This window comes from Macaca fascicularis, chromosome 5 (assembly GCF_037993035.2).
Source record: "Macaca fascicularis isolate 582-1 chromosome 5, T2T-MFA8v1.1".
NCBI lineage: Eukaryota > Metazoa > Chordata > Mammalia > Primates > Cercopithecidae > Macaca > Macaca fascicularis.
In genome coordinates, this window is record NC_088379.1 from 160,805,788 (window position 1) to 160,830,966 (window position 25,179).

Genomic DNA, 25,179 nt, shown 5'->3' on the forward strand with positions numbered 1-25,179 from the left:
CAGGATCATTCATAAAAACTCAAGGGAAATGTGACAGGTATAGCATATAGTGTTGATGATTTTCTAGTTCAATTATAACATGGCATTTGCATGTTTTTTATCTTTCTGTATTAGATATATAATTTATTATTCAGTAATAAAATCAAGATTTTTAACCTGCGTCAGGATCTTGAAGACTACAATCAACTTAAACACTTTTTATTTTGGTGAGGAAATTGATATGTACAGAAATTAAGTCAGTTTTTCTCATATTGCAAACGTAGTCATAGAGCCAAGACTAGAAATGAGGTTTCTGACTTCTAATGACTTTGGCTAATTAGACAAAATTCCATCATGGTAGATGATTAAATAAAGGCTAAGTGCTGTTTCTGCATATAGTTCTTAGTGAGTAGCAGTGGCATGCTAAGGATTAGGCCATGAAGCTTCTATCCTGGCTTAATAGTCCTCAGGGCAATTGTTTAGAGCTTAGATTAATAAATGATGTTTCAAGGAAGAATATTCTTATCACTGACATTGTATAGAATTATGGACACATGGCTATTATTGGTTTTTGTTGTCGTTGCTTTGTTTTTGTTTCTGTTTTTTTTGTTTTTTGTTTTTTTGAGACGAAGTCTCACTCTGTTGCCCAAGTTGGAGTGCAATGGCACAATCTTGGCTGACAGCAACCTCCACCTCCTGGGTTCAAGTGAGTCTCCTGCCTCGGCCTCCGCAGTAGCTGGGACTACAGGCACACGCCACCACGCCCTGCTAATTTTTTGTATTTTTAGTAGAGATGGGGTTTCACTATGTTGGCCAGGCTGGTCTTGAACTATTGTTTTAAAATTCTATATAGGCAATGTGGATGACTCCTAGCTACGCTGTCATTGGTATGCCACAGATGAACAGTAAACTGATAATATTCGTTTAAATTCCAATACAGTGTGTTGAGAGCTTAACTGCTGCTGATTATTAGATGATATTTAGGTCAGAAGGACTCTGATGATTGAATGGAAGTGGGCTTTGAGCAGGTACCCAGACTTTATTATACAGTTAATTTCCCTACAGTTGTTAAATTTCAGTTTTTGGTCTAGAAGCTGTAAGAATATTTAAATTTGAGAGAATACATATTTGTTTTTTACAAGCTTATTGTCTTATGTATCCTAATACTATGCCAAATGTTTTCTTGCGATTGAATAAATGTAATTTTTTTAACTTGGCCTCTGTTGATTCATTGGATGTTTGTTACTTTGAATATAAAAGCAGAACTTGGCAAGTCCTACGACTCAATTTGGCAGATCACTCACTCTTAGCAAATGAACTGTGCCCAACATAAATCCACTCTAAAGTTTACAGAGGTTCTGTTCTGTACCAGTGGAAATGAGAGTTAGCTAAGAGTACAAGAAGCGTGCTGATTGGATGGTGCAGGGTAAGCAGGATACATAAAAGGCAGCTGTAGAACATCTGGGAAGGTCAATGATAGCATCTGCCTAGAGTCAAACTTCCGTGCTTCTCAGACAGTGCCTTTTCACCATGAGTGGGTGCCCATTTTTAGGAAACAACTTTGGGTGAGTATTTGCCTTTATTCTAAGTGGGTTTAGGCTATTAGAAGTATCAGGTGTGAGCCTTTTGATTCCTGAATTTAAGGAGCATTGAAAACTGTCACCTTTATTCCTTTGTCTAACAATCTACTCTAAAGAAAATTTGCAATTACAATTTTAATCACCCATATCATTAGTTAACTGTGTTTTCTAATGCACTATTTTTCTCTCTTGATTTATTAAATTTGCAGATGTGCTTTTAAAAAACTCCCTGTAGAAGGCAGTGAAGAAGACAAATCACAAACTGGTGTGAATAGAGCCAGCAAAGGAGGTCTTATCTATGGAAACTACCTGCATGTAAGTGGCAGGGTCCTTACAGGGGTTGGTGTCCATTGCTAGGCACTCAATTCTGCAAAGTGACTTTTTATGATTTTGTTTCTCAGAATTTGTTTTTCTCAATCACCATTTGTTTTCTGGACCTAAGGATATTTTTATTCATAAACATTTTTACGTTTTCAACTTTTGTTAGAATAACTCAAGAGACTTATAGCAGAAAATTCATCTCTCCAGTGGAAGTAAAAGCAGAGAATCCAGAATCTGGGCAGAGGTGGATACATGATAAGATACATTGTGGACAATTCGCAGGCATTGTGCAACTTGTATAAATAAGACATGGTTAATAAATGTCAGCCTAGATAACCGCAAATGCATTTTGAAAAAATTATCCTTTAAATCTCTTATCATAAAGTAGGAATGTTAAAGGCACACGGAGAATTTTCTTGAAATCATTAACACGTAAAGAGGGATGTTAACGAATGAGGTATTGGGAGATTATTCTGGGCCAATTTTCAGCCTGTTTGTCTTCTGTTTTTGTTTTTGTTTTTTTAAGAGGCAAAACGATTAGAGTCCTTGATGTCTTCATTGATGAGTTTCTAAGGATGAACTGATAAAGGACGTTAAAATATTCTTAGAATAGGCTCTTTAGGGGAATAAAAGAATGCCAAATGCATAGTCAGCTCAGCAAGTTTTCAAGCTTTCATCATATTCATTTCATGAAAAGGGATATGACATCTCAAAGAGCTTAATAGGATTTATTATGATAAAAATCTTACCAAATAGAAATTTTCTGAGAAGAATAAAAATCACAAATTCAATTCACTCTTTATAAGGAGATTCATCCATTGTTTAAAAGAAAAGAGATTGGTTTCTGAGAATTTTGGGTTTGGAGGAGCGTTTTTCATTATCATATTCTACTTCTTACTAAAGTTGATAAGAACCAACTTCCGCAATTTCAGACTGGCTTTTTATTTTTCATTTCAAGTTGGAAAAAGTTTTGAATGCACAAGAACTGCAAAGTGAAATAAAAGGAAATAAAATCCATGATGAACATCTTTTTATCATAACTCATCAAGGTAAGTTGCACAAAAGTTTTGGACAATAACTATTCCACAGGCATTTCTCATTGATAACAAGGAAGCTACAATTTTTTAAACTACAAAATGATGAAAGATCATGGACTCACCTCTGTTAGAAATGTTTGAGAATATTTTGCTGCCAGATAAATTCTCATAGGACTTATATAAGGATTTAAATAGTCTTCTTTATGTTACTCCACTGCTAATAGGCAAAGTAGGACTTTAGCTTTGTTCTGAACTCCAAGGGGACTTTCTGCCTCTCGGAATTTCACAAAGAATTCGCAAGTGAAGATGTTACTGTTTCTCACTTGGGAACACTAAGAAACTATTTTCAAGGTCATTGAAATTTATGCTGGATTGACATAATCTTATACAAATCTGGTAATAAACAAAAATGTAAATTTTGTCCAAAAATGTATGTTTATCTTTTCCAGATTTCTATAATAATTTCTGGGCAGTGCGTTATTTTTAGCCTATGTTTTCATGACTTCAGAAGTTTAGAAGGCTCCTGAGCTCCGAAATTATGTGCAAATTTTCATGAATATTATCTTAAAGACGTCTGTGACCCCAAAATATTAGTAACATTTACTCTAAGCTTTTCAGTGCCACCATACTGACCTCTGAATGACTGGAGCCCAATCACTGTTGCCTGCCAGTGCCCCACATCTAGACATGTTTCCTTGCCTTACCAATTCTTTGTGTCCTTTCTGCAGATGGGTGCTTTCCAAAGTGATTGACTAAATTAACAAAGTCTTTCTAGAAAATAAATTAAAAGTTAAAAAATTGGCTTAATGTGTCAGTTCTCCTGTTTTTATGTTTATACTTTTATTGGTGGCTTATACCAAGACAATATCAATCGGAGAAGAATAATGGTATAGGAGCATAAATTAGGAATTAAAAATTGTTTAGAACCTCAATTCTATTGTTATAAATTGTGTGACTCTGGTCAGTTGCTTAGATCTCAGGACCTCCATTTTACCATATGTAAAATGGAGGGAATTGCTGATACTCTCACTTACCAAGTTCCTATGAAGATGAATGAGATAATGTGCATTAAGCACTTAGCCCGAGGTATAGCACATAATAAACATGCAACAAATGGTAGCTATCATTATTTTATAAAAACACTTTTCTTCTATTCTGTAGTTATAACATTTAGGCAGTGGTTACATAGGGTTAAAAAAGATACACATAAACTGATCAATAAATATTTGATTGTTCTTTGCTCAAATATAAAATTTAGTTCCTCCAAAGTATCCTTAAACATAACTTAGACTTATAATCGAATTCTCTTAATTAGTATGGAAACATTGCCTTTATCCATACGATAGAACCAAATAGGAGGCACTGCAGATCTCTAAGATTATTGACTTCCTATGCTCATCTAATTATTACGTTGTCTATTTAATTTATTCATAAAACAATCACCAAATATTTACTTTGTGCCTGACACTGTGCTAGGTACTGAAGAAAAATGGATGAATATGAGTGAGTCCTTAGTTTCCAGTGGCATAGAATATTATGGGAAGGATAAGCCAATGGGGAGAACCATTTATATTTGCTATGAATCATCTAGTAACACAAAGGAGTCGAAATGTCTATCCATGTCTATCTATCATACTGCTGTAAGTCTTAGGGTTTTGAATCATAGGTTTCCAATTGTAGGTGGGTAACTGATTATTTTACAAATGAGTCAACTGAAGTTAAAGAAAATAGTTTTGCCCCAATTGACAGAGCCAGTAACTTCAGATAGATTGATTCCAACTATGCTTCTTCCAAAATGTCATTACTATATCACTTTTACTTTTTTTTTTTTTTTTTTTGAGACGGAATCTGCTCTGTTGCCCAGGCTGGAGTGCAGTGGCGCGATCTCGGCTCACTGCACGCTCTGCCTCCCGGGTTCACGCCATTCTCCTGCCTCAGCCTCCCAAGTAGCTGGGACTACAGGGGCCCGCCACCACTCCCTGCTAATTTTTTCTATTTTTAGTGGAGACGCGGTTTCACCGTGTTAGCCAGGATGGTCTCCATCTCCTGACGTCTTGATCCGCTCGCCTCGGACTCCCAAAGTGCCGGGATTACAGGGTTAAGTCACTGCGCCCGGCCTACTATATCACTTTTCTTTAATGCCAGTGTTAATTGTTTGACAACACCTAGTAAAAGGGGGAGAACAAACTTAATCCTTCAACAGAAAAGCTTTGGCAGAATTCAGGTTTAAACAAATAAACCTTGGACTCATGGAAATTCTGAAAGATGATCTACTGGATAACGTGGACTCAACTGCAACAAAGTTGCCCCTGGGAATTAGCTGTCACAGTAATATGAAGCTTTGTCATTTTCCTTTCACCGCAAACGTCTGGCTGCTTTCCCATATGTACTAAGTCTATGAGTTGCTAGGATTTTCACAAATAAAACAAACAGACAAAATCTGCATTTTAAGTAATTTAGTATTTTCAAGTTCTTAAAATCTTAGTCTTTCATTTAGGTTAGGAAATATTAATTTCTCAGTTTGGTTGAAGTTGATTATTACTTCTGCTTCCTCACATACTTCCAGCTTCCATAGAGGAAGCTAGAATTATGTTAGGTGCTATATCCTCAAAGACCTAAAAACGCATTTGTTGAGAGGAATTAGTGTAATAATAATGAATATGAAGCATTAGGTAACATGCCTAGCATATTAAAACATTTAATAAAAGGAGGCTATTACAACTTTAACATTAACATTTATTTCTGGCATACAATGGGACTATATTTACATTTATTGATTTAAGGTAATATTTTAATTTCTCTTTCAATATGTTAAACATATCTTTCATATAATAATGGCCAAAAAGGCTCCCATAACTTTACAATTGACAATGATTTCCTTATTACAGCTTACGAACTCTGGTTTAAGCAAATCCTCTGGGAATTGGATTCTGTTCGAGAGATCTTTCAGAATGGCCATGTAAGTTCTTATGTCACAATATTGGTTTCATATATATTTTTGGAAGATATGGAAAGTATTATTAATGAGAGAAAAACATTAACACCAAATGGTGGTCTTAATGTTTAATGATAAAACAAACAAGACATTTTCTGAATGAATGAGGAGTTCAGTCATATTTTCCCATTGCCACTGCGAAGTTACATGTGACTTTAAGGTTCCTTTCAAATTTTAGTTTCAACTCCCTTGTTTAGAACTCATTTCCAGACACAAAGATGTTATAAATGATGGTGGATTACCAAACTAATGGGGATCCTTTAATTAACAGGTATCAGAGTTGTATTTCTACTGAACATTAGCTGCGGGAAGATGGGAGCAATAATAAGGAAAGTGATAAAGGAAGAGAAGGAAGCAGTAGAGAAAGAGTGGTGGGAGGAAGAAAAAGAGGAAGAAAAGGAGGAAAGAGGAATGAGGGAATGGGGAAGAAAAGGACAGGAGGACAAAGAGTGAGAGGAGAGGAGGGAAAGCTTCTGGTGATGGCAGGAGTTTGAGCTGCACTTCTCGATCTCCCACCCTGCTTTCTCTTGCCATGGCTCTGAGGATCCTTCCTTGGGTCCTCTACCTCTGAGCCCCTGCTCCAGGAAGGGCTAGGAGAAAGAGCACACACATACAGATGGGACTCTTCCTGCCTGTGTGGATCCACTTCCCATTTATGTCAGTGGCAACTTTGGCCCTCAGTAAAGAGTAGATTGATCCACATGTTGTTTAATCCTCACCCGAAGTTCCTGTGTTATCTTGACCTCTCTCCTTTGACACAAAACTAAAAGAGAAGCTTGTTTTGAAATCAATGGGGGATTGCATTCTAGAATTTACTTCTACTTTGCTTCTATATAGTTTTCTATTGTCAAAGAAAGAAAAAACTTCTTATTTTGCAGAAATTCCTTGCACACAATTCAGAACTGTTATTAGTTCAACACATACTCTTGGCAAATTTTAGTTTCGAAGTTTCCCTTTAAAACAAAATTAGAGATAAAATTAATGGGAATGCAGTGCCATTGTCTATTTTGTATTTTCTAGAGGTCAGCATTGCTAACTCAGTGTTTCATTTCTTAACCATCAGGTCAGAGATGAAAGGAACATGCTTAAGGTTGTTTCTCGGATGCACCGAGTGTCAGTGATCCTGAAACTGCTGGTGCAGCAGTTTTCCATTCTCGAGACGATGACAGCATTGGACTTCAATGACTTCAGGTGCACATCTTTGACATTTTAAAAAATGTGATGGAGTTTACTTTCTCATTTTGGTGGGTAAAAGGAGCATGTGTGTGTTGTGTGCCATGAGGAGCCTGTCTTCTTAACACTTTGTCACTATGTGGACTTAGGGGTCTTCAATCACAAAGCATCTGAGAAGTTATTAAAAATATTTTATTATTAAGTTTTACATGTAAGCATAATATGATCAATTAATTTAAATTCATCACTGTGTGTCCTGTTTTTCTCCAAAAAGAACTTTAGACAACTTAGCACATTGACTAAAATAGCTAATAAAATACATGTAATTAAATTTAAAAAATATAAAAACTCAGAACAGGAGCGATATATACAGAAGCATGTCAATCAAAGTAGAAGTTATGGATTAAACCATAAATTTTACTGGTACATTTCAAGGCAATACCATATAGGTAACTTTTTTTCTTACCAAAATATAAGAAGAAAAAAGTTTAAAAATCTTCCATTGGGTGCAGGATGTAACAAGCAATGTACTGAACATGTCTGACAATGGAAAAGTAGAATTTGTGGTGAATTTAAAACGTTAAAGTCTTAGCAGCAGCGAAATGAAAGACATTCACAAGGATGTAATAGGGGGAGTGGGAGTAATAACATTTTTGATGTCCAATAATGTTTAAGTAGCTCATTTTTCTGATTTCAATGAGTCAAATCACAGGTCTAACTCTAGACAGTTGTGTGTATCTGCTCTTGATATCCGAGAGAGCAAAACTGACAACCTCTTACAATAGAAGAAACCATTATGGTGATTGATAATGTGAACCCTTCCTTTCCTCTCCTCCCCTCTCCTTCCCTCTCCTCTCCCCTCCCCTCCCCTCTCCTTCCCTCTCCTCTCCCCTCCCCTCCCGTCCCCTCCCCTCTCCTCTCCTCCCCTCCCCTCTTCCCTCCCCTCCCCTCCCCTCCCCTCTTCTCTGCTATTCTCCTATCATCTCTTTCCCTTCCCTTGCCTTTCCTTCCCCCATTTAATCTCAAAGAGAGTACTTATCTCCAGCATCAGGCTTCCAGAGTTTGCAATTCCGACTATTAGAAAACAAGATAGGTGTTCTTCAGAACATGAGAGTCCCTTATAACAGAAGACATTATCGTGATAACTTCAAAGGAGAAGAGAATGAACTGCTACTTAAGTCTGAGCAGGAAAAGACACTTCTGGAATTAGTGGAGGTATGGATTCATACAATTTCTAAAGTTTAACTCAATACATCTTCTTAATACATCATCTTAGCTTTTGCTAAACAGAATTTTTAAAACTCATCAAAATTGAGTTACATTCAGTGGAAATAAGGATAGAAAGAATTCATAAAAATACATGAATTTGTAAATTCAAGTTACTGAAATATTGAAAATGTCAAGAACCCTGCTGAAAACGTCAGATATACTTATGTAATTAATTGTATGTTAATATTTAATAACCTTGTGATCTCAATAAAACAATTCCTTAAATATCCCTACTAAGTAATGCTTAATTAGCTGATTTTTAGACTGAATGTGATTATTTAGTGAGCTTTATTGTTTTAAAATATTCTGTAATTGAAAATTTTCGGTTATTTAGTATTTTTCTTAGCTGAACTAAATTACTAAGAATATACACCTCAGAAAATGTTCCCTTTGTATCCAAATTCCCTAAAGGTCTACAAGTAGCCTTTAGGAATTATTAATTTTTTCTTCAAAAATAGATTACTAAACAAAGATTGCATTGTCTTGGTTTCCATTGCAAAGCCTTTTATTCTGCAAATCAACTTTTCTTGTGTTGAATTATACTCTGCTCATTAATCCTCTGGGTAATGTAAATGTGGATTTAGGTTAATGCATTATATATAATGTTAAATAATGGCATATAAGAATAGGGAGAAAAAGAATTCCAAAGCTAATTTCAGAATTATAATAAGTATGGGTTAAATGAGAACTCACAGAGGTACATGAATTTAGTTTTATTTCTAGATTTAAAAATATTTTAAAATCTCAAAGTAATTGCATGGATGATTAATTTCAAAGTTACTAAGTATACAGTTCCCATGAATTTAGAGGAGATTGTATCTTATACACATCATCATTTCTTCAGCTCCTAAGACATAAAGTAACTTGAGAATAAACCAGAAGATATCAGTAAAATAATTATTAAGAATATACTCTTTAAATATGTTTAGATAGAACATATGTTTATATATGTGTATAGATTTCTAGAAGACAATTGGAATTTCTGTAATCACATATTAAGAAATAAAGAGTAAACATTATTAATGGTTGCCATAAAATTAAGGAAATTGAATATATTAATTATTTCATAAGTGAAGAAATTGAAGAGAAATAAAAAACATTTACAAATAAAACTTGTAGCATACATTTCTGGAAACCATGAAGATTTCTTGTTTCAAGTTTATACATGTCAGTTACAATGCATTTTACATAATTTAAATTTTACCATGTACTCACTTAAAAAATAATGTTTATTCAAGGCATGGCTGGAAAGAACCCCAGGTTTAGAGCCACATGGATTTAACTTCTGGGGAAAGCTCGAAAAAAATATCACCAGAGGCCTGGAAGAGGAATTCATAAGTATTCAGGTATTTAGATGACATGAGTTAATATAAATTTAATACAGAAATATTTAAAATTTAATTATTTTTACTTTTCTCTTAACCTTTCATTTTTCTCATATTTTTTTCTTTCACAAATGTATTTTCTTGGACTATATTACATGATTGATTTCATTTTCTTTATGTGCGATAAATATTATACTAAAATAAGACCTTCATTGCAAGGGAGAATTTTATCTATGATAAGTAGCTGAGATTAATATTATTTTTTCATTTCTATTGAAAATTCTGTATTAGGACCAATTCTAGACAGAACTAGGCCCACAGTGAACCAACGAACCAAATCTATTTAGCCCTGTAGCTTTGCTTTTGCTCTTGTATATTTACTGGGTGCTTTCTGGCAGCTCTCAGACAATGTCAGTTTTCTCCTACTTAAAAGATACTGTTGATTTCTCATTGCCCTGATCTTTCAGGTCTCTCATCCTCTTTGCATGACTAAATTTCCTGGAAGAGTTGTTTAAATTCTACATCTTGAGAGGTTGCATTAGGTAGTGCTGAAAGCATATACTTTGAAGTCACGCTACTTGGGTTCCAGTCCCGCTTCCACTTCTTAAACAACTGTGTGACAGAGAACAAGTGACTGCACCTCTCTTTGCCTCTCTTTCAGCACTGGCAATATAGAAAAATAAGAATATCTAACTCATAAGATTATTATGACAGGAAATTAAATAAATACTTGTAAAGCATTGAGAACAGAAGTCAGAATAATTATTTATCTCTCATCTAATCCTCAGCTTACTTCAAGCTGTCTTCCTGTACCGTCATTCTCATGTGGTCTTCTTGTACATTTTTAGTCTTAACTTAGTTGACCTCGCAGAAACATTCAATACTAATGACTACGACTTATTCTTTCTTGAACATTCTTTTCTCTTGGATTTAGTACACACCATTATGTTTGCTTCTAATTCTCTGGCCCTTATTTCTCTATCTCTTTTACTTGCTCTTATTTCTCTCTTAGACCAATAAATGATAGAGTTTTGTAGTCCATTGGCTTAGATCCTTTCTGTTCTATCTCTACACTTTTTCATTAGATGGTGTCATTTATACCCACTGCTTCAGTATCTACTTAGCCAACATAATTCTCAAACATTTATCTCTGTTTATATATCCCCTTAGATTTCAGAACATGTGTATAATACCTTACTTGATATTTCCTCCTGGTCCTCTCAAAAACACACCAATAAAACCAAGCTTGAACATTACTCCTTCCATCCACTCTTGTACCAACATTGTCTTCTCTGCATTAAAGAACTTTTTCTCCTATAATTCATCTGGGCTGTCGTCAGACTTCTATCAGTGATCCTTGGCTCCGCCCTCTTGTTTCACCACTTCTTCAAGCTATCATCAAGTCCTACCGATGTTACCTATTTAGTTCTCAAATATCATCCTTTAATCTACCACTACCACTCAAGTGTAACCTGCCATTGTTTTTCACCCGGACTATAATAATCTCTGAACTGTTCTCCTCCACCTTCCCAGTATGCTTCTATTCTACTTTAGTCTCCACATTGCAGTCTGAATAACCTTTTCAGAAGGCAAATCTGATCACATCTCCCTCTTGTGTAAAGCCTTTTGATGTTGCCTCATTGTTTTTAGAATTAAGATAAAAACTTTAACCTGGTCTATAAGGCCTTTATGATCGCACATTCATGTGGTCAAGCCATACTGAGTTTCTTTGTTAGCTAAGTTTAGTTCTTTGCATTTATCACCAAGGAGTCCTTTTATGTGTTCTTCTCTGGATTTGGAATGTTCTTCCCCAACTAACTCCTTCCGATTCTTAAGATCTTGGTTCAAGGAAAACTTCTTTAGGAAGGTCTTTCCTAAACTCCTTATTACTTTAAGTTATGATGCCAATACTGCTTCTGTATAGCATGGTCTAAGGTTGTAATTTAATGACTGGGTAATTATTTGTTCAATGTCTTATTCCTACCAGATAATTCCTGTACAATATCACAACTCTCGAGTTTTGCTCACAATTTTATCTCTATCATCTTAGCATGACATGTATCGAATAAATAATTAATTGGAAATAATATGCATATAGGTTAGTACTACATAGGGTCATTGTTCTGATGAATTGGAAATAATTGGGTTAAATAATTTGCCCTAGCTCAATTAATTGGCTTATAAACAGAATATGTGTTGTAGGCAGAAAAAATAAGAATTTTCTTAAACCAATCAATAGATAGAGAGAAAATGAAGAAAACATGAGTGAGAAATATCTAAGAAATTGTATTTACAGAAGTCAGTACTGAATATAGAATTTCAGTAGAGTTAATAGTTCTTCTGACTAGGAATTCTTAACTTTTTCTAAGTGAAGTTACCTTACTTCCTGTGTTAAATAATTCTTGTTTAAAATTAGGTCATTATTAACTGCTGGTAGTTATCTCTACTTTTGTCCATCTGGGTTCATTGTTCATTACATTTATGAAGATAATATTTAATATTGAGAAATCATTTAAACTTAAATGAAAGGATAGAGCCACTGAGTGTGTGAAAGATTCCTTTTCATAAGACATAATTTCCAAATAGTAATATTAGATGATACAGTAAATATTAAAAGTACACCATTTCTGCAACCACAAGTCTCTTCCTTGTAAGCAAAATTTTCTAAAATATCAATCTATTTATTCTCTCTCAGGGTTATTAATGCCATATTTTTCCTAAAGGCTAAGGAAGAGTCTGAAGAAAAAGAGGAACAGGTGGCTGAATTTCAGAAGCAAAAAGAGGTGCTACTGTCCTTATTTGATGAGAAACGTCATGAACATCTCCTTAGTAAAGGTAGGTATTTTTATTTTATGAATCTTTTCCCTGAAATGTGTGAATATGAGATCAAAACATCATTTTATAAGCCTATCAAGCTTTGCTTGGGAGAAATAGAATGAAAATTGATATTCTACTGATAGAAACAAAAATGGAGTAAATGTTTTCAGTGATAAATCTATTTTAACGGGTTTCTATGCCCAGATTACTTCAAAAACATTAGAAAAAAAATTTGTGTAGTCTATGCCAGATACAAGGGATATCAAGATCAACTGCATATAGTTTCTCAAATAGTTCACAGCCTAATAGGAACAGAAATGAAGACAAATCGTTGTAATAGTAAACACTATGGTAGAGGTAAGAAAAGGAAGGAATAGCTACTGTGAGAGCAAGTATTGATGTTACCCCATTGTTTTAGGATTAAGACAAAATCTTTAACATGGTCTATAAGGCCTTTTATGATCTCATATTTGTGTTGTCCAGCCATACTAATTTTCTTTTATTAGCTAAGTTTAGTTATTTAGATTTATCACCAAGGAGTCTTTTTATGTGTTCTCTGGGCTTGGAATGTTCTTACATTCCAATTACATGGTATGTTCCTGCCCTCTTTCTCTCTTCCTCCCTCCTTTGTGTGTGGCTGAGCTCTTTCATACAAATCTGCTTGACTGACCAGGAGACCAGGAAACGTATACATTTAGACTTTTGGCACAATTGGTACTGAGCTATTAGTTCCTGAAACTTATTGAGCCATAAAATCAGTACTTTCATTTCTAAACTTTTGTGTTCATTTTGACTTAGAACTTTTATTGTAAAGTATCTTAAACCTTTATGGAAATAGGCAGAATAAAAGTAAAAATTAATTTTTATAACACAAGTACAAAACAAAGCAATATATGAAATTGGTATTAAGTTTAATAAGCTTAAAGGTTGTTAGCTTCTGTTTTCTTAAAACAACAACAACAAAAAAAAAACCTCAGTAAAGAATAACAAAATCTTGTTTTCCTGAAGCAAGGAGAAAGTCTTTCATTAGAGCACACATATACGATTTTACATAATTGTGCTCATTAAAAACAAGTTAGCTAATTTCAAGTGAATTAGTGAAAACTACTTTGAAATGATGCTTATAATGCATCTCTACTTTTTTGAAATGAAAGACATATTATTTTACTTGGAAAATGAATTTTGTTATGAAAGTCAAGTATTTTCTAAAAAAATCAGGTTTTCTTAACATGCTATTTGAAGGTTTTGAAAATTTAAAATATGTACATTTTTAGTTTGTTTTAAAAAATCCAATGTTAAAATTGTATTTTAAGTGATATGTTTATAAATTCAACCTAAGGAATAAAAAATGTAAACTGAAACTTATATTGATTTCTAAACACATGTAATCCATTAAATTTTTTAAGATGATGATGCCGAATTAATATAAAATTACCTTAAATTACCTAATAAATTTAAATTTGCAACGTATTTTGCAGGTGAAAGACGGCTGTCATACAGAGCGCTTCAGGGAGCATTGATGATATATTTTTACAGGTAAAACAAATCAGAAGACAGACTGACGTTAAAATTGAGGGGTGGATATGGATAACATATGCAGTATAAAGCCTAAAAATTATAATGATAGTTCAATGCAGTAATTTAGTTTTTGGAGAAAACTTAGAAAATAATTAGTAATGAAGTTTTACGGTACCCCCTTTTTTTCTTTTAAATAGTAAAAGCATAACTTTTTCCCTGAACAGGGTTAAATGGGGTTAAACACTGCACAAATTAATCAAATATCCTTTTTAACTGAATTCTACAAAGCACTATGTAACACTAAGTGTCCTAAATGGCCAAAGTTTACTCTCTCAGAGACTCACTCATGAAATGTGTTCTATCATTAAACAATGTTGTAAGATTATTACTGTTTAAGAAAATAAAAAATGCATGAAGTGAAAATAACTTGCAAACTCTACCACTTATTCAGCAATTTCAAGTAAAATTATCTTCATGGTCTAAAATGTTTGAAGTATTCCTTAAATGTTGACTCATTCCTACTCTATTGTATAAAGGTCCCATCCTCAGGGTTCGTGAATTAAATATTTCAGAACAATAAATATCACATTAGTAAAAAAATATCTATATTGACAGGCTGTCATGCTTCTGTGTATTTAATTTTTAAAATCTTTTCAAGTCTTTCTTCAAAATGGCAACATAAACCAAATCTTCTGACTCTTTTCTTAAACTCAAGTAAATGCATGCCAGTCAGGCATATGCGTCCTAAGTAGAAAATATACTGAGAAAGTTGAAGAAATAGATGTAAAAACAAAACAAAACAAAAACAACAACAACAAAAAACAACAACAAAAAAACCAAATAGATGAAAAGAATTAAAAAGTGGTTTTTCCTTTTGCGTTTTAATATCTTTGCCTAAAAGTGTTTGACTATTTTTGGCTGGGAAATCTGTGATAGTGCATCTGTCTCCTTTTAATAAGAACCAATGTTAGATGTGACTCTGGGTGATTACTTCATGTATATTACAGGAATTTTCTAGACTTCAAACACCACAAGTTGAGTAGTATTATTTCATCTTTGAGACAAAGAAACTGAGACTGAGATAATAAGCCAAAGCTGCCACAGCTCCTCACAGGCAAAGCTGACATTTGTTTCCAGGGCCAACTGATTGTCAAACTCATGCTCCTTCTAACGCACTCTATTTACTTGAATATATTCTTCTATTTCTTCTTTTTCCTTTAGGGAAGAGCCTAGGTTCCAGGTGCCTTTTCAGTTGCTGACTTCTCTTATGGACATAGATTCACTGATGACCAAATGGAGATGTAAGTCCTTCCCGCTCACCCCATGCTGCTTCCCCACATGCTGTTCCTGTGCTCTTTGTCTTGGTCTTCTGTGTGCCCTCGTGCCCACTTTCTCTCTTCCCCCCTCCTTTGTGTGTGGGTGCGTTCTTTCATACATACCAGCTTGGCCATCACTCTCTCCCAGGGCCAACTGATCCATATGCATGCTAGGCACAGTACCTAAGGCCCACAATACTTTTGGGAGCTAATGAACATATTTTATTTTAAAATCTGAAGGAAAAAAATAAACTTTAGGTCAAAAAAAGTTTTATTATGTAAGAGTAATATATTTGCCATTATGCCAATGCAGTTTTAAATTTTTAATTTAAATGGTTTTTAATTGTTTTAAATGAAGGAATTTGCCATGAAGGCAAAGGTGGCATGGGCTCATGAGTCATGTTATGGCCCTGGTCTCTTCTATTGTGTCCATGGGCTAAATGCAATGAAGGAGGGAGTGAAATGCATGTAGCCTGAAGCAAGTGGAGCGCTAGGCAACCTCACAGTCTCATCCGGCTCTCATGTATGAGCCTTCCATATGGCCAAGTGTTAGTTGTCAGCATTTTCTCAGAAGCAATAATCATTACCAAGCCCTTATTGTTAGAACATTGTGGAACTAATGGTGGAAAAATATCCATGCAGTAAATTTGTGTGTTTGCCTAGATAACCATGTGTGCATGGTGCACAGAATGCTGGGCAGCAAAGCTGGCACCGGTGGTTCCTCAGGCTATCATTACCTGCGCTCAACTGTGAGGTAGGTGGGGAAATTCTCCTTTCTTCCTGGTGGCAGTCACCAACAATTTGTTTCTCCATCTATACGCTGATTAACTTTAAAAAGTCATTTTGTTTGCTCCTGTCTGAACTACTGACAACACGTTTGTAGTTAGAATATTCCAGTTCGGTCTTTTGGAAGTAATTTTATAAAATCTTTAATTATGAACCTTCACTGCTTTGATCCTGTATGAAAAGGGGTATGGTATCAATGCCTGCATGATATGTGAGGAAACAAACGGTTTAACAGTGCTTACATCCAGGCAGAAAAGTCTTCAACTCATTGTGGCTCAAGTTTTGACTAGACAAAAACATTTATCATTAATTCTACAAATGTCTTCCTGGCTAGATAAACGACACAGTGAAAGCAGCATCTTGTTTTCTGATGTGACTCTATATTATAAAACTATTTCCATCTCTCCAGAGAGTGCCCTTTTTAAAGTGTTTACAAGGAAAGAGATCAACATTTATTAAGGATTTAAAATATGCTAGAGAGGTTTCTAAGGGACGTACATTCTTATTTTGATATTCACAATATCATAGATAAATGGACAAATGGATACATCTGGAAACTGAAAAACTTCTATGGTCCCTTGAAAAAGAAGAATCAATTCAAGAATAAATTAGACATTTGCATTTAGCTCCCCCTCAAATCTTTACAGTACATTGATTTCATCCCTACTGTTATTACCAGATTGGTTGGTTTCTAAAATAAACAGGTTTAAATTTTCATGATTTTTAGACATTTTCACTTTCCCTGGAAATAAATTCTGTAAGCACAAAACAATCAATAACTGCCTATACCAAATGAACACACATATCAGTGGGTGGTGGGAATAATTAACACAAACAGCATTTCTAGTGTGTTACCTCAGTTTTAAAAAGACCTGCCGTTTTGCTGTGCAGAAGCTCTTTAGTTTAATTAGATCCCATTTGTCAATTTTGGCTTTTGTTGCCGTTGCTTTTGGTGTTTTAGACATGAAGTCCTTGCCCATGCCTATGTCCTGAATGGTATTACCTAGGTTTCCTTCTAGGGTTTTTATGGTTTTAGGTCTAATATTTACGTCTCTAATCCATCTTGAATTAATTTTTGTATAAGGAGAAAGGAAAGGATCCAGTTTCAGCTTTCTACTTATTTTCCCAGCACCATTTATTAAATAGGGAATCCTTTCTACTTATTTTCCCAGCACCATTTATTAAATAAGGAATCCTTTCCCCATTTCTTGTTTTTGTCAGGTTTGTCAAAGATCAGATGGCTGTAGATGTGTGGTATTATTTCTGAGGGCTCTGTTCTGTTCCATTGGTCTATATCTTGTTTTGGTACCAGTACCATGCTGTTTCAGTTACTGTCAGCCATCCCATTACTGGAGATATACCCAAAGGATTATAAGTCATGCTGCTATAAAGATACACGCACATGTACGTTTATTGCGGCACTATTCACAATACCAAAGACTTGGAATCAACCCAAATGTCCATCAGTGACAGACTGGATTAAGAAAATGTGGTACATATACACCATGGAATACTATGCCACCATAAAAAAGGATGAGTTCATGTCCTTTGTAGGGACATGGATGCATCTGGAAACCATCATTCTCAGCAAACTATTGTAAGAACAGAAAACCAAACACCGTATGTTCTCACTCATAGGTGGGAATTGAACAATGAGATCACTTGGACACAGGAAGGGGAACATCACACACCGGGTCCTATTGTGGGGAGGGGGGAGGGGAGAGGAATAGCATTAGGAGATATACCTAATGTAAATGACGAGTTAATGGGTGCAGCACACCAACATGGCACATGTATATATATGTAACAACTTGCACGTTGTGCACATGTACCCTAGAACTTAAAGTATTAAAAAAAAAAAAAAGCCCTGACCAAAAGGAAGGACTGAAGTTTTCATTTTACAGAGTTAGAAACTGGGGCATTGAAGTTTAAACAACTTGTCAAAGGTCCTTGAATTGTAGGTGACAGATCCAGAATTTGAACCCAGATTTATTTGACTTCAAAGGCAAATGTTCTTCCTCCATAAAACCGTAACAGTTAAAATTGTTGACTAACAACACAAATGCAATTTTAGTGTTAAAACTACTTCGTAGACATTTATTATGAGTCCATTAAACCCTTAGGGCAGTTATTTGGCAGCTTTTCAGTTGGAAATATTTCCAAATGAGCATCTAAGACTCTGTATGGGTTACATGTATTACCTTGCATACCATCCTTCAGAAGTAGGAAGTGAGAACACATCCTTATCTTTATGAAGGTGCCAGCAATAAGACTCTCAGTTTTAATATGAAACACCCTGTTCTAAAACACATAATACTGTTTTGTGGGCATAAACTTTGAAAATGGAATAAAAAGTAGGCAATCAATACTAATACTACATAATACCTAATTTAATATATGATATATACAACATGCGGTGTGTATTATAATATTGAATACTAATTAATTATGGAAAATATCAGAGAAATAAATTTTCTAATTGAAAATTTTAAATATTTCATGTCAACCAATGTAACACATCTTCATGTATGTGTTTTTCCAGTGATAGGTATAAGGTATTCGTAGATTTATTTAATCTTTCAACATATCTGATTCCCCGACACTGGATACCGAAGATGAACCCAACCATTCACAAATTTCTGTATACAGCTGAATACTGTGATAGCTCCTACTTCAGCAGTGATGAATCAGATTAAAATCATCTGCAAAATCTATGAAGAATACTGGTTTCACAGTCTATTTTTTATTTTCTATGAATTTTCATAAATAGTTTTAATATATGTATACATATGTTGTTCAGCACCACGATGCTCTGATTTAATTCTAGAAATAATTTTATTACCGCTTGTTTGTGGCAAGACTAAGCAATAAGATGAGAAAGAATTCATTTAAATAGTAACATTGTACATAGGGTGTTTTCCTATTAAAAATTCAATTTCCCCTGAGAATTAATGTAACCACTTAATGTAATCATTATCTCATTGTTTCATCTTTATAAACTTGTAAACTTCAGCTATTTCAAGTATTTTATGCAGTACAATATGTTATTCTGTACAAAGACTTTCAAATAAAATTTTAATAATAATAAAGTATTAATCTTTCTCCTTGTATTGTTTTTGAAATATTGATTGTATTTGTTAGGAATCTTAATGACCAAAGACAGAAACCTATCTGCAGTTTGTCTAGAGGGGATATACTAGAGGATTACCAGCTTGCAGAATTCAAATGAACACTGCCCAAAAAGCCTTGAAAGAGGAGCCTGGAAACTCTGATGCCACAAGGACTGGGTCCAGTTCCTGGAGTGCTATATTCCCGGAACACTCTGAGATCTTTTTTGTCTCATCTCTTCTCTGTAGGTGTTGGCTTTATTCTTTCCTGTAGTAGAACAGCTTCTGTCTCAGGCTGGGTCCCAGTTTCCAGCACCACTGGACTCACACAGGGCAAACCTTCTCTTTCCCCCAGCTCCCATGCCTGTGATCTGGGAGGTGCAGTGAACTCTAATGCATGCAGAACTGAGGCAGGAGCAAGAAGTCCCCTCAAAGAAGATGTGCTTTCCAGAAGAAAGGACACAGACTGAGCAGTGACCCAGTTCATTTCTAATAAGACATTAATTAGGCTAAGAGTTTCGATCAGACATGAGTTTTAGTCTTCTTTTTCTAGCTTGGCCAGGTTATTGGGAAAACTTAAATTTTTGTTATGGGAGGAAATACATAATATTATTTTAAAAATCTAAAATGTATGTCAGCGTTGACCTAGAGTCATTATCACTAGCAAGCAGTAAGTTCTTGATGGAATTGAACTATTCTTTGGTTTCAATTGCGTTTTTTTCTTATAAGGATCCTATCATCTAGTTTGTGTCAGAATTGTATATAATTGCTTTTGCCTCCACGACTGTTGTGTGCTCATGTATGTGTGTATACACAGTATCTGATGGTGGCTAGGCTGATATAATACAGAGTCAAATGGCATGGTGGCTAAAAGGCACTAGCTTTGAAATCAACAAACTCGAGGGCAAATTCTGGCTCTGCCATTTATTAACTATCTGGTACAATCATCAGTTGAAGCCTAGTTTCCTATCCATCTGGGGGTAAAAGTACTTATTTTATAAGCTTTGCTATTTCTTAGGAAAAAAATATGTTAATAGATGTTCTGCCACCAAAGTGCCTTAGAATATTGGTGCAAATGTTATTTGTCAACGTTTATCATTATTTTAATAGACTGTATTAGTCGGGATTCTCCAAAGGGACAAAACTAATAGGATAGATGTATATATGAAGGGGAGTTTATTAAGGAGTATTGACTTACACAATTACAAGATGAAGTCCCACAATAGGTCTGCAAGCAGGAAGCCAGTCCAAGTCCCAATACCTCAAAAGTAGGGAAGCCAATAATGTAGCCTTCAGTCTGCGGCTGAAGGCCCCAGAGCCCCTGGCAAATCACTGGTGTAAGTCCAAGTGTCCAAAAGCTGAAGAACTTGATGTCTGATGTTCCAGGGCAGGAAGCCTCCAGCATGGGAGAAAGATGGAGGCCAGAAGACTCAGCAGGTCTGTTCTTTCCATGCCTGCTTTCACACTGGCAGCTGATAAGACGGTGCCCACCCAGGCTGAGGGTGGGTCTGCCTCTCCCAGTCCACTGACTCAAATGTTAATCTCCTTTGGCAACACCCTCACAAACGCATCCAGTAACAATACTTCGCATCCTTTAATCCAACCAAGTTGACACTCAATATTAACCATCACAACTTTGTCAGCTTGAACCCATCCACATCTCCTGAAATCATACATAATCTTCAAATAAAGACAATAATAAGGTCATAATTACACCTAATACAGTACAGCTATCCTTTGTACAACTGGAAGTGCACCAATCCCCAACCCAAATGCTATTACATAAAGTTAACAACACTTAAATGTTGATATGAAGTAAACAAATCTGACATCACATGATAAAGCAAAAAGAAAGGAAATAAAATGAATATATTTTCTTAGTACAAGTGTATATATGTGCAAACATGTTCTCAACAAAATAAGGAGGAAATACTCATGACAATTACAGTCCTCATTTCTGCAACTTGTCACATGGCTGAAGCTGCTATTGATGACTACCTTATTCCACTACCCCCATTCCTTATTCTCTTTGCCTTCAGCAAGAACTTCAGCAGGTTGTGGTTTCTTACCTGGTGGAGTGACCCAAACCTTCATTCCTGAAGTGTCTGGACCATTTGCAGTCCTGCCAGGATTGGGCTGTTGTAGTTTCCCACTGACATTAATCACAGGACATGGCAATACTAAGAGATACTCCAAGGGATCTCCTGTGTTCCACGCCTACTCTCCCTTACCTCCATTGTGGAGTAGTAGACTGATTTCATCTTGATAGTCCTGGTCAATCACCCTGGCCAATCTGTAACTCCCTTCTTAGCCTGTTGTATTAGTCTGTTGTTATGCTGCTAATAAAGACATACCTGAGACTGGGTAAGTCATAAAGGAAAGAGGTTTAATGAACTCACAATTCCACATGGTTGGGGAGGCTTCACAATCATGGTGGAAAGCAGAGGAGAAGCAAAGGCATGTTTTACATGGTGGCAGGCAAGAGAACTTGTGCAGGGAAACTCCCATTTATAAAACCATCAGATCTCATGAGACTTATTCACTACCATGAGAACAGTAGGGGGAAACCCCCCTCATGATTCAATTATCTCCACCTGGCTCTGCCCTTGACATGTGGGGATTATTACAATTCAAGGTGAGATTTGGGTTAAGACACAGCCAAATCATATCATGGACTATACGGTTATATTTCATTCTTTACATCTATATTTCTTGGTGTGACTAAGCTAGAAGTTGCAAGAGTTTTATCAAAGGATATATCAGTTATTCTTAACATAAATATCAAAATAATTTAGACTGCAAGTTCCCACCCTTGCCCAGTCACACTTGCTTCTAGTGCTGATGACCCACTTTATAACTTTTAAATGGGTTAGAAAATCACTGTAAGGTTGGCTAATTTAGTATCCACTTTGAGATCTTTGTGAAACTACATCCAGAAACATCTTGATGACTTTCATTATGACTTCTAATTATTAGATGAGGATTTTGTTGCTTTGACTTAAGCAGTTTGTTATGGCTGGAGCACAGCATAAGAGTGATTGAACTATGCAGCACAGCAGCAATCATGGTTGAAAAGGTAGAGAGGAGTTTCTTCATGAAAGCTCACTTAAAAGAGCTCGCATGGTATCATAGGCACTGGGAACCCTTGAATGGTTGTGAACAGAAAAATTGATATCTTTGAGAAATGTAAATGCAAGGAGAACAAAGTAGATGGACTATGAGAACATTGATCTGAATCAGCAGACTCTGAGTCTGGATTAAGGGACATAGAGTATAATAGGTAGGCTACTGAATAATGGAGATAAATGACACTAAAGAACATTGCACTAAGAAATGACAGTAGCCACAGGAGGTGGGTAATTCATTGATGGGTTACCAAGGTGTAGATGACCTGCTTAAACGTTTAGGATTTGTCTTAATTTTATTGATTGGGTGATTCCATAATGTTGATTCTGTTAACCAAAATAGACGCTCTAGGAGGTAAAGGAGATTTTTGTTGGGAGCGGTGGGAGGAGTTAGGGAGGATGATGAATGGAGTTTTGGAAACACTGAGGTTAAAGTGCCTATGGAGAAAACCAAAAGCTGGATATATTAATTTAGAGCTGAGAAAACACGGTAAATATAAAACACATTAATACTGTGTTGATGAAATGTAAGCCATACACTTAAGAAGAGGTTCTTTTTAAACCAAAGTCAAATGTAGGTTGTTTTATTGTAAATATCATCAAAATCCACAACAGCAGAAACATATTAATCATTTTGAAATTTAAAAATCCTTTAGAACTTGAGAAAGAGTATTAGAAATGCATTTATATCACATAGAAAGTCAGTAGCAAATACAAACTAGTCAAGCAGGACATAGTTCTTTTCTGGCATGCCTGAATAATAAAAATATTTATCAATTAAAATGTCAGTATCTGTCTTTCTGGAACACCTCTAAACCTGAGTCAACATTCTTTTGGGATTGGTTCTGATTGGTGTAAGAAGAGAAATACAGCATTTTGTTTTTTTATTTTGTTTATCTAATCACAGGGAAGGATAAACAAAGGGCAAAAGTGACAGAAAAAATTAGATGTCCTTGAATTTTTTTAGTGGTTGCTGCTGCATTTCATGTTTCATTTTTGTTAGATCATATACATTAGAAAAGAATGACAAAGTTTAGAGAAGAAATATGTACGTACATAGTATCAGAAATAATTTTCTTGTATTGACTCATTTAATATGGTTGTACTTATATTCAACCAGAAGGTCAACTCTTTTGCTATAAGGTTCTCACACTGCTAACAAGAAATGGCTTGTTTCCTGGTTGCAGGTCATGAACAGCACACAGTGTCCCTTCTAGGCACACTGGATTATTGATCACTGCACAGATGCAGGCTAATCAGAATTGCACCTGAAATCACTTGTGCAATTAGTGATGCAAGAGTGATCACAGGAATCAAGACAGGGAGCCAAGGGAAAGGAAAACAGGTGCACAAAGAAGCAGTTCAGATGGGAGACCGGGAAAGCTAAGGGGAAAACTGGGAAACAGAGTCTGGAAAACTCACAGATTGACTGATACCCAGGGGTAAGAGATGGGACTTTGATAGGAGTGGTGCCTATGAATTAGGGGAGGAAGGAAGAGGTGAGATCCTAATGTTGGTAAAAGTATAGAGACAAAGGGAGTCAACTAAGTGGCTAGAAAATAGAAATGGAAAGTGAAAATGAGACTTAATTCTTTAGTCAGGGAAGCAAAGCCACCAGGAAAACTTGAGAAAGAGTAAGAGAAAGAGAGGGAGAAAATATGAGATAATATTTTGATACTTTGATATACTAGAGAACAAAATATTATTCTCCAGTATAAAAAGAACAAAGTAAGAAATATGATCTATTGGATTCCTATTCACAATGAAAATTATCAAACAGTAAGTTGTCTCTTAGACAATGCTACTAGAAGTTACTTATGTAGTTGCCTTATTGTTCATTTAATTTCAGTTTAACTGAAGGGATTTTACCCTTTTCCTTCCTTCTACGTGGTCACTCTGCTGTTCAAAGAGTAAGCACCATTTGTTTAGGTAAAGCAATTGGTGTTGCAAATCCTTCCAATATACCATCTCAGAGGGCTGCTAATATGATGAACTGTACAAGGAACACAAAATTTTAGGTTGGCCGTTCTTGTGTATAGGGGTAACCTAAAGCTAGTAATTATACCCCACAAAAGAAAATAAATTCTTATGACCTCTTTGATCCCACCTGAAATATCTCATAATAAACAATCAAATAAATAACAAGCAAACAAAAGTAAACAGCAGCCTCCCCCAGTTGCAGTGACCTAAAATATTTCCTAATCTGAATTTCCTGTCAGGGCAGGAAACTCTTCCATAGGCTTTCTTGCAGCCTTCTGCGCTGGAGTGTGTCCCACTGACTTTGGTTGTCCATCTCTCTACAAGAAGGTAACATTCTGAAACTTAGTTTAAATACTACTGGGTCTTAGAATCTTTTGTAGGTAGTTGCTGAAACTTGAAGTTGAATAACACTTTGAAGTACTATGTTACACTGCATTATGAAAACCTTCATTTTGTAGCTGTCTCTTCATCTCTCCAACATGTCACACAAATATAGAAGAAACAGAATCTGCAATACCTAAGGGGAAAAAAGGAATCATTAGTCTATTTCCTCTTTAGATGCTTTTGAAATTGTAAAATAAAGCAATTTTTCATTTGGGTTCAGAAAGAGTTAGTACCTACTAAGAAAATAATGTAATACTTATCACAGCTTGTCCATGTAAACATGGTATCATCAAAGGCAGATATTAGAAGAGATTAGGCATATTAGAAGTATGGCTAATATTTTCGTTTTAAGAAACTAAAATAATTTTAAAGATTTTAAAAATCGACAACAAAAACTACTTGTTAACTGAATAAATGTATGCATCTGGAATCTGTATTGAACTAATACATTATTTCTTAGAGGCAAA

General features: G+C 35.2%; 2 protein-coding genes across 4 annotated transcripts in view; one reads left to right on the top strand and one right to left on the bottom strand.

The window, feature by feature from the left end:
• Nucleotides 1-1,446: 1,446 nt before the first annotated feature.
• TDO2 (tryptophan 2,3-dioxygenase) lies at nt 1,447-19,208 on the top strand. 2 transcript variants are annotated; one of them, XM_005556152.4, is made up of 12 exons: nt 1,447-1,544; nt 1,769-1,874; nt 2,839-2,929; nt 5,806-5,876; nt 6,976-7,103; nt 8,114-8,300; nt 9,593-9,700; nt 12,403-12,514; nt 13,975-14,032; nt 15,236-15,315; nt 15,994-16,084; nt 18,659-19,208. In XM_005556152.4, exons 1-12 carry the CDS (start codon nt 1,510-1,512, stop codon nt 18,810-18,812), a joined length of 1,221 nt encoding a protein of 406 aa, XP_005556209.1. In that variant the 5' UTR covers nt 1,447-1,509; the 3' UTR covers nt 18,813-19,208. The 2 variants fall into 2 exon arrangements, with proteins under 2 accessions (XP_005556209.1, XP_073896770.1); XM_074040669.1 differs by lacking the exon at nt 2,839-2,929.
• A 3,694-nt stretch (nt 19,209-22,902) lies between these two features.
• CTSO (cathepsin O) overlaps nt 22,903-25,179 on the bottom strand; it is a 29,890-nt gene continuing 27,613 nt past the window's right edge. For both annotated transcript variants that reach the window (XM_065545638.2, XM_005556153.5), the window contains one exon: nt 22,903-24,845. In XM_065545638.2, coding sequence (XP_065401710.1) covers nt 24,811-24,845 — 35 coding nt within the window. In that variant the 3' untranslated portion in view covers nt 22,903-24,810. The remainder of the gene's footprint in view (nt 24,846-25,179) is intronic.

What these genes read in the sequence shown, in the direction of transcription:
- TDO2 (XM_005556152.4), top strand. Translation starts at nt 1,510, where the DNA reads ATGAGTGGGTGCCCATTTTTAGGAAACAACTTTGG. An exon ending in TCTATGGAAACTACCTGCAT is followed by an intron (nt 1,875 to 2,838) that starts GTAAGTGGCAGG and finishes TTTCATTTCAAG; the next exon opens with TTGGAAAAAGTTTTGAATGC. An exon ending in CACTTCTGGAATTAGTGGAG is followed by an intron (nt 8,301 to 9,592) that starts GTATGGATTCAT and finishes TGTTTATTCAAG; the next exon opens with GCATGGCTGGAAAGAACCCC.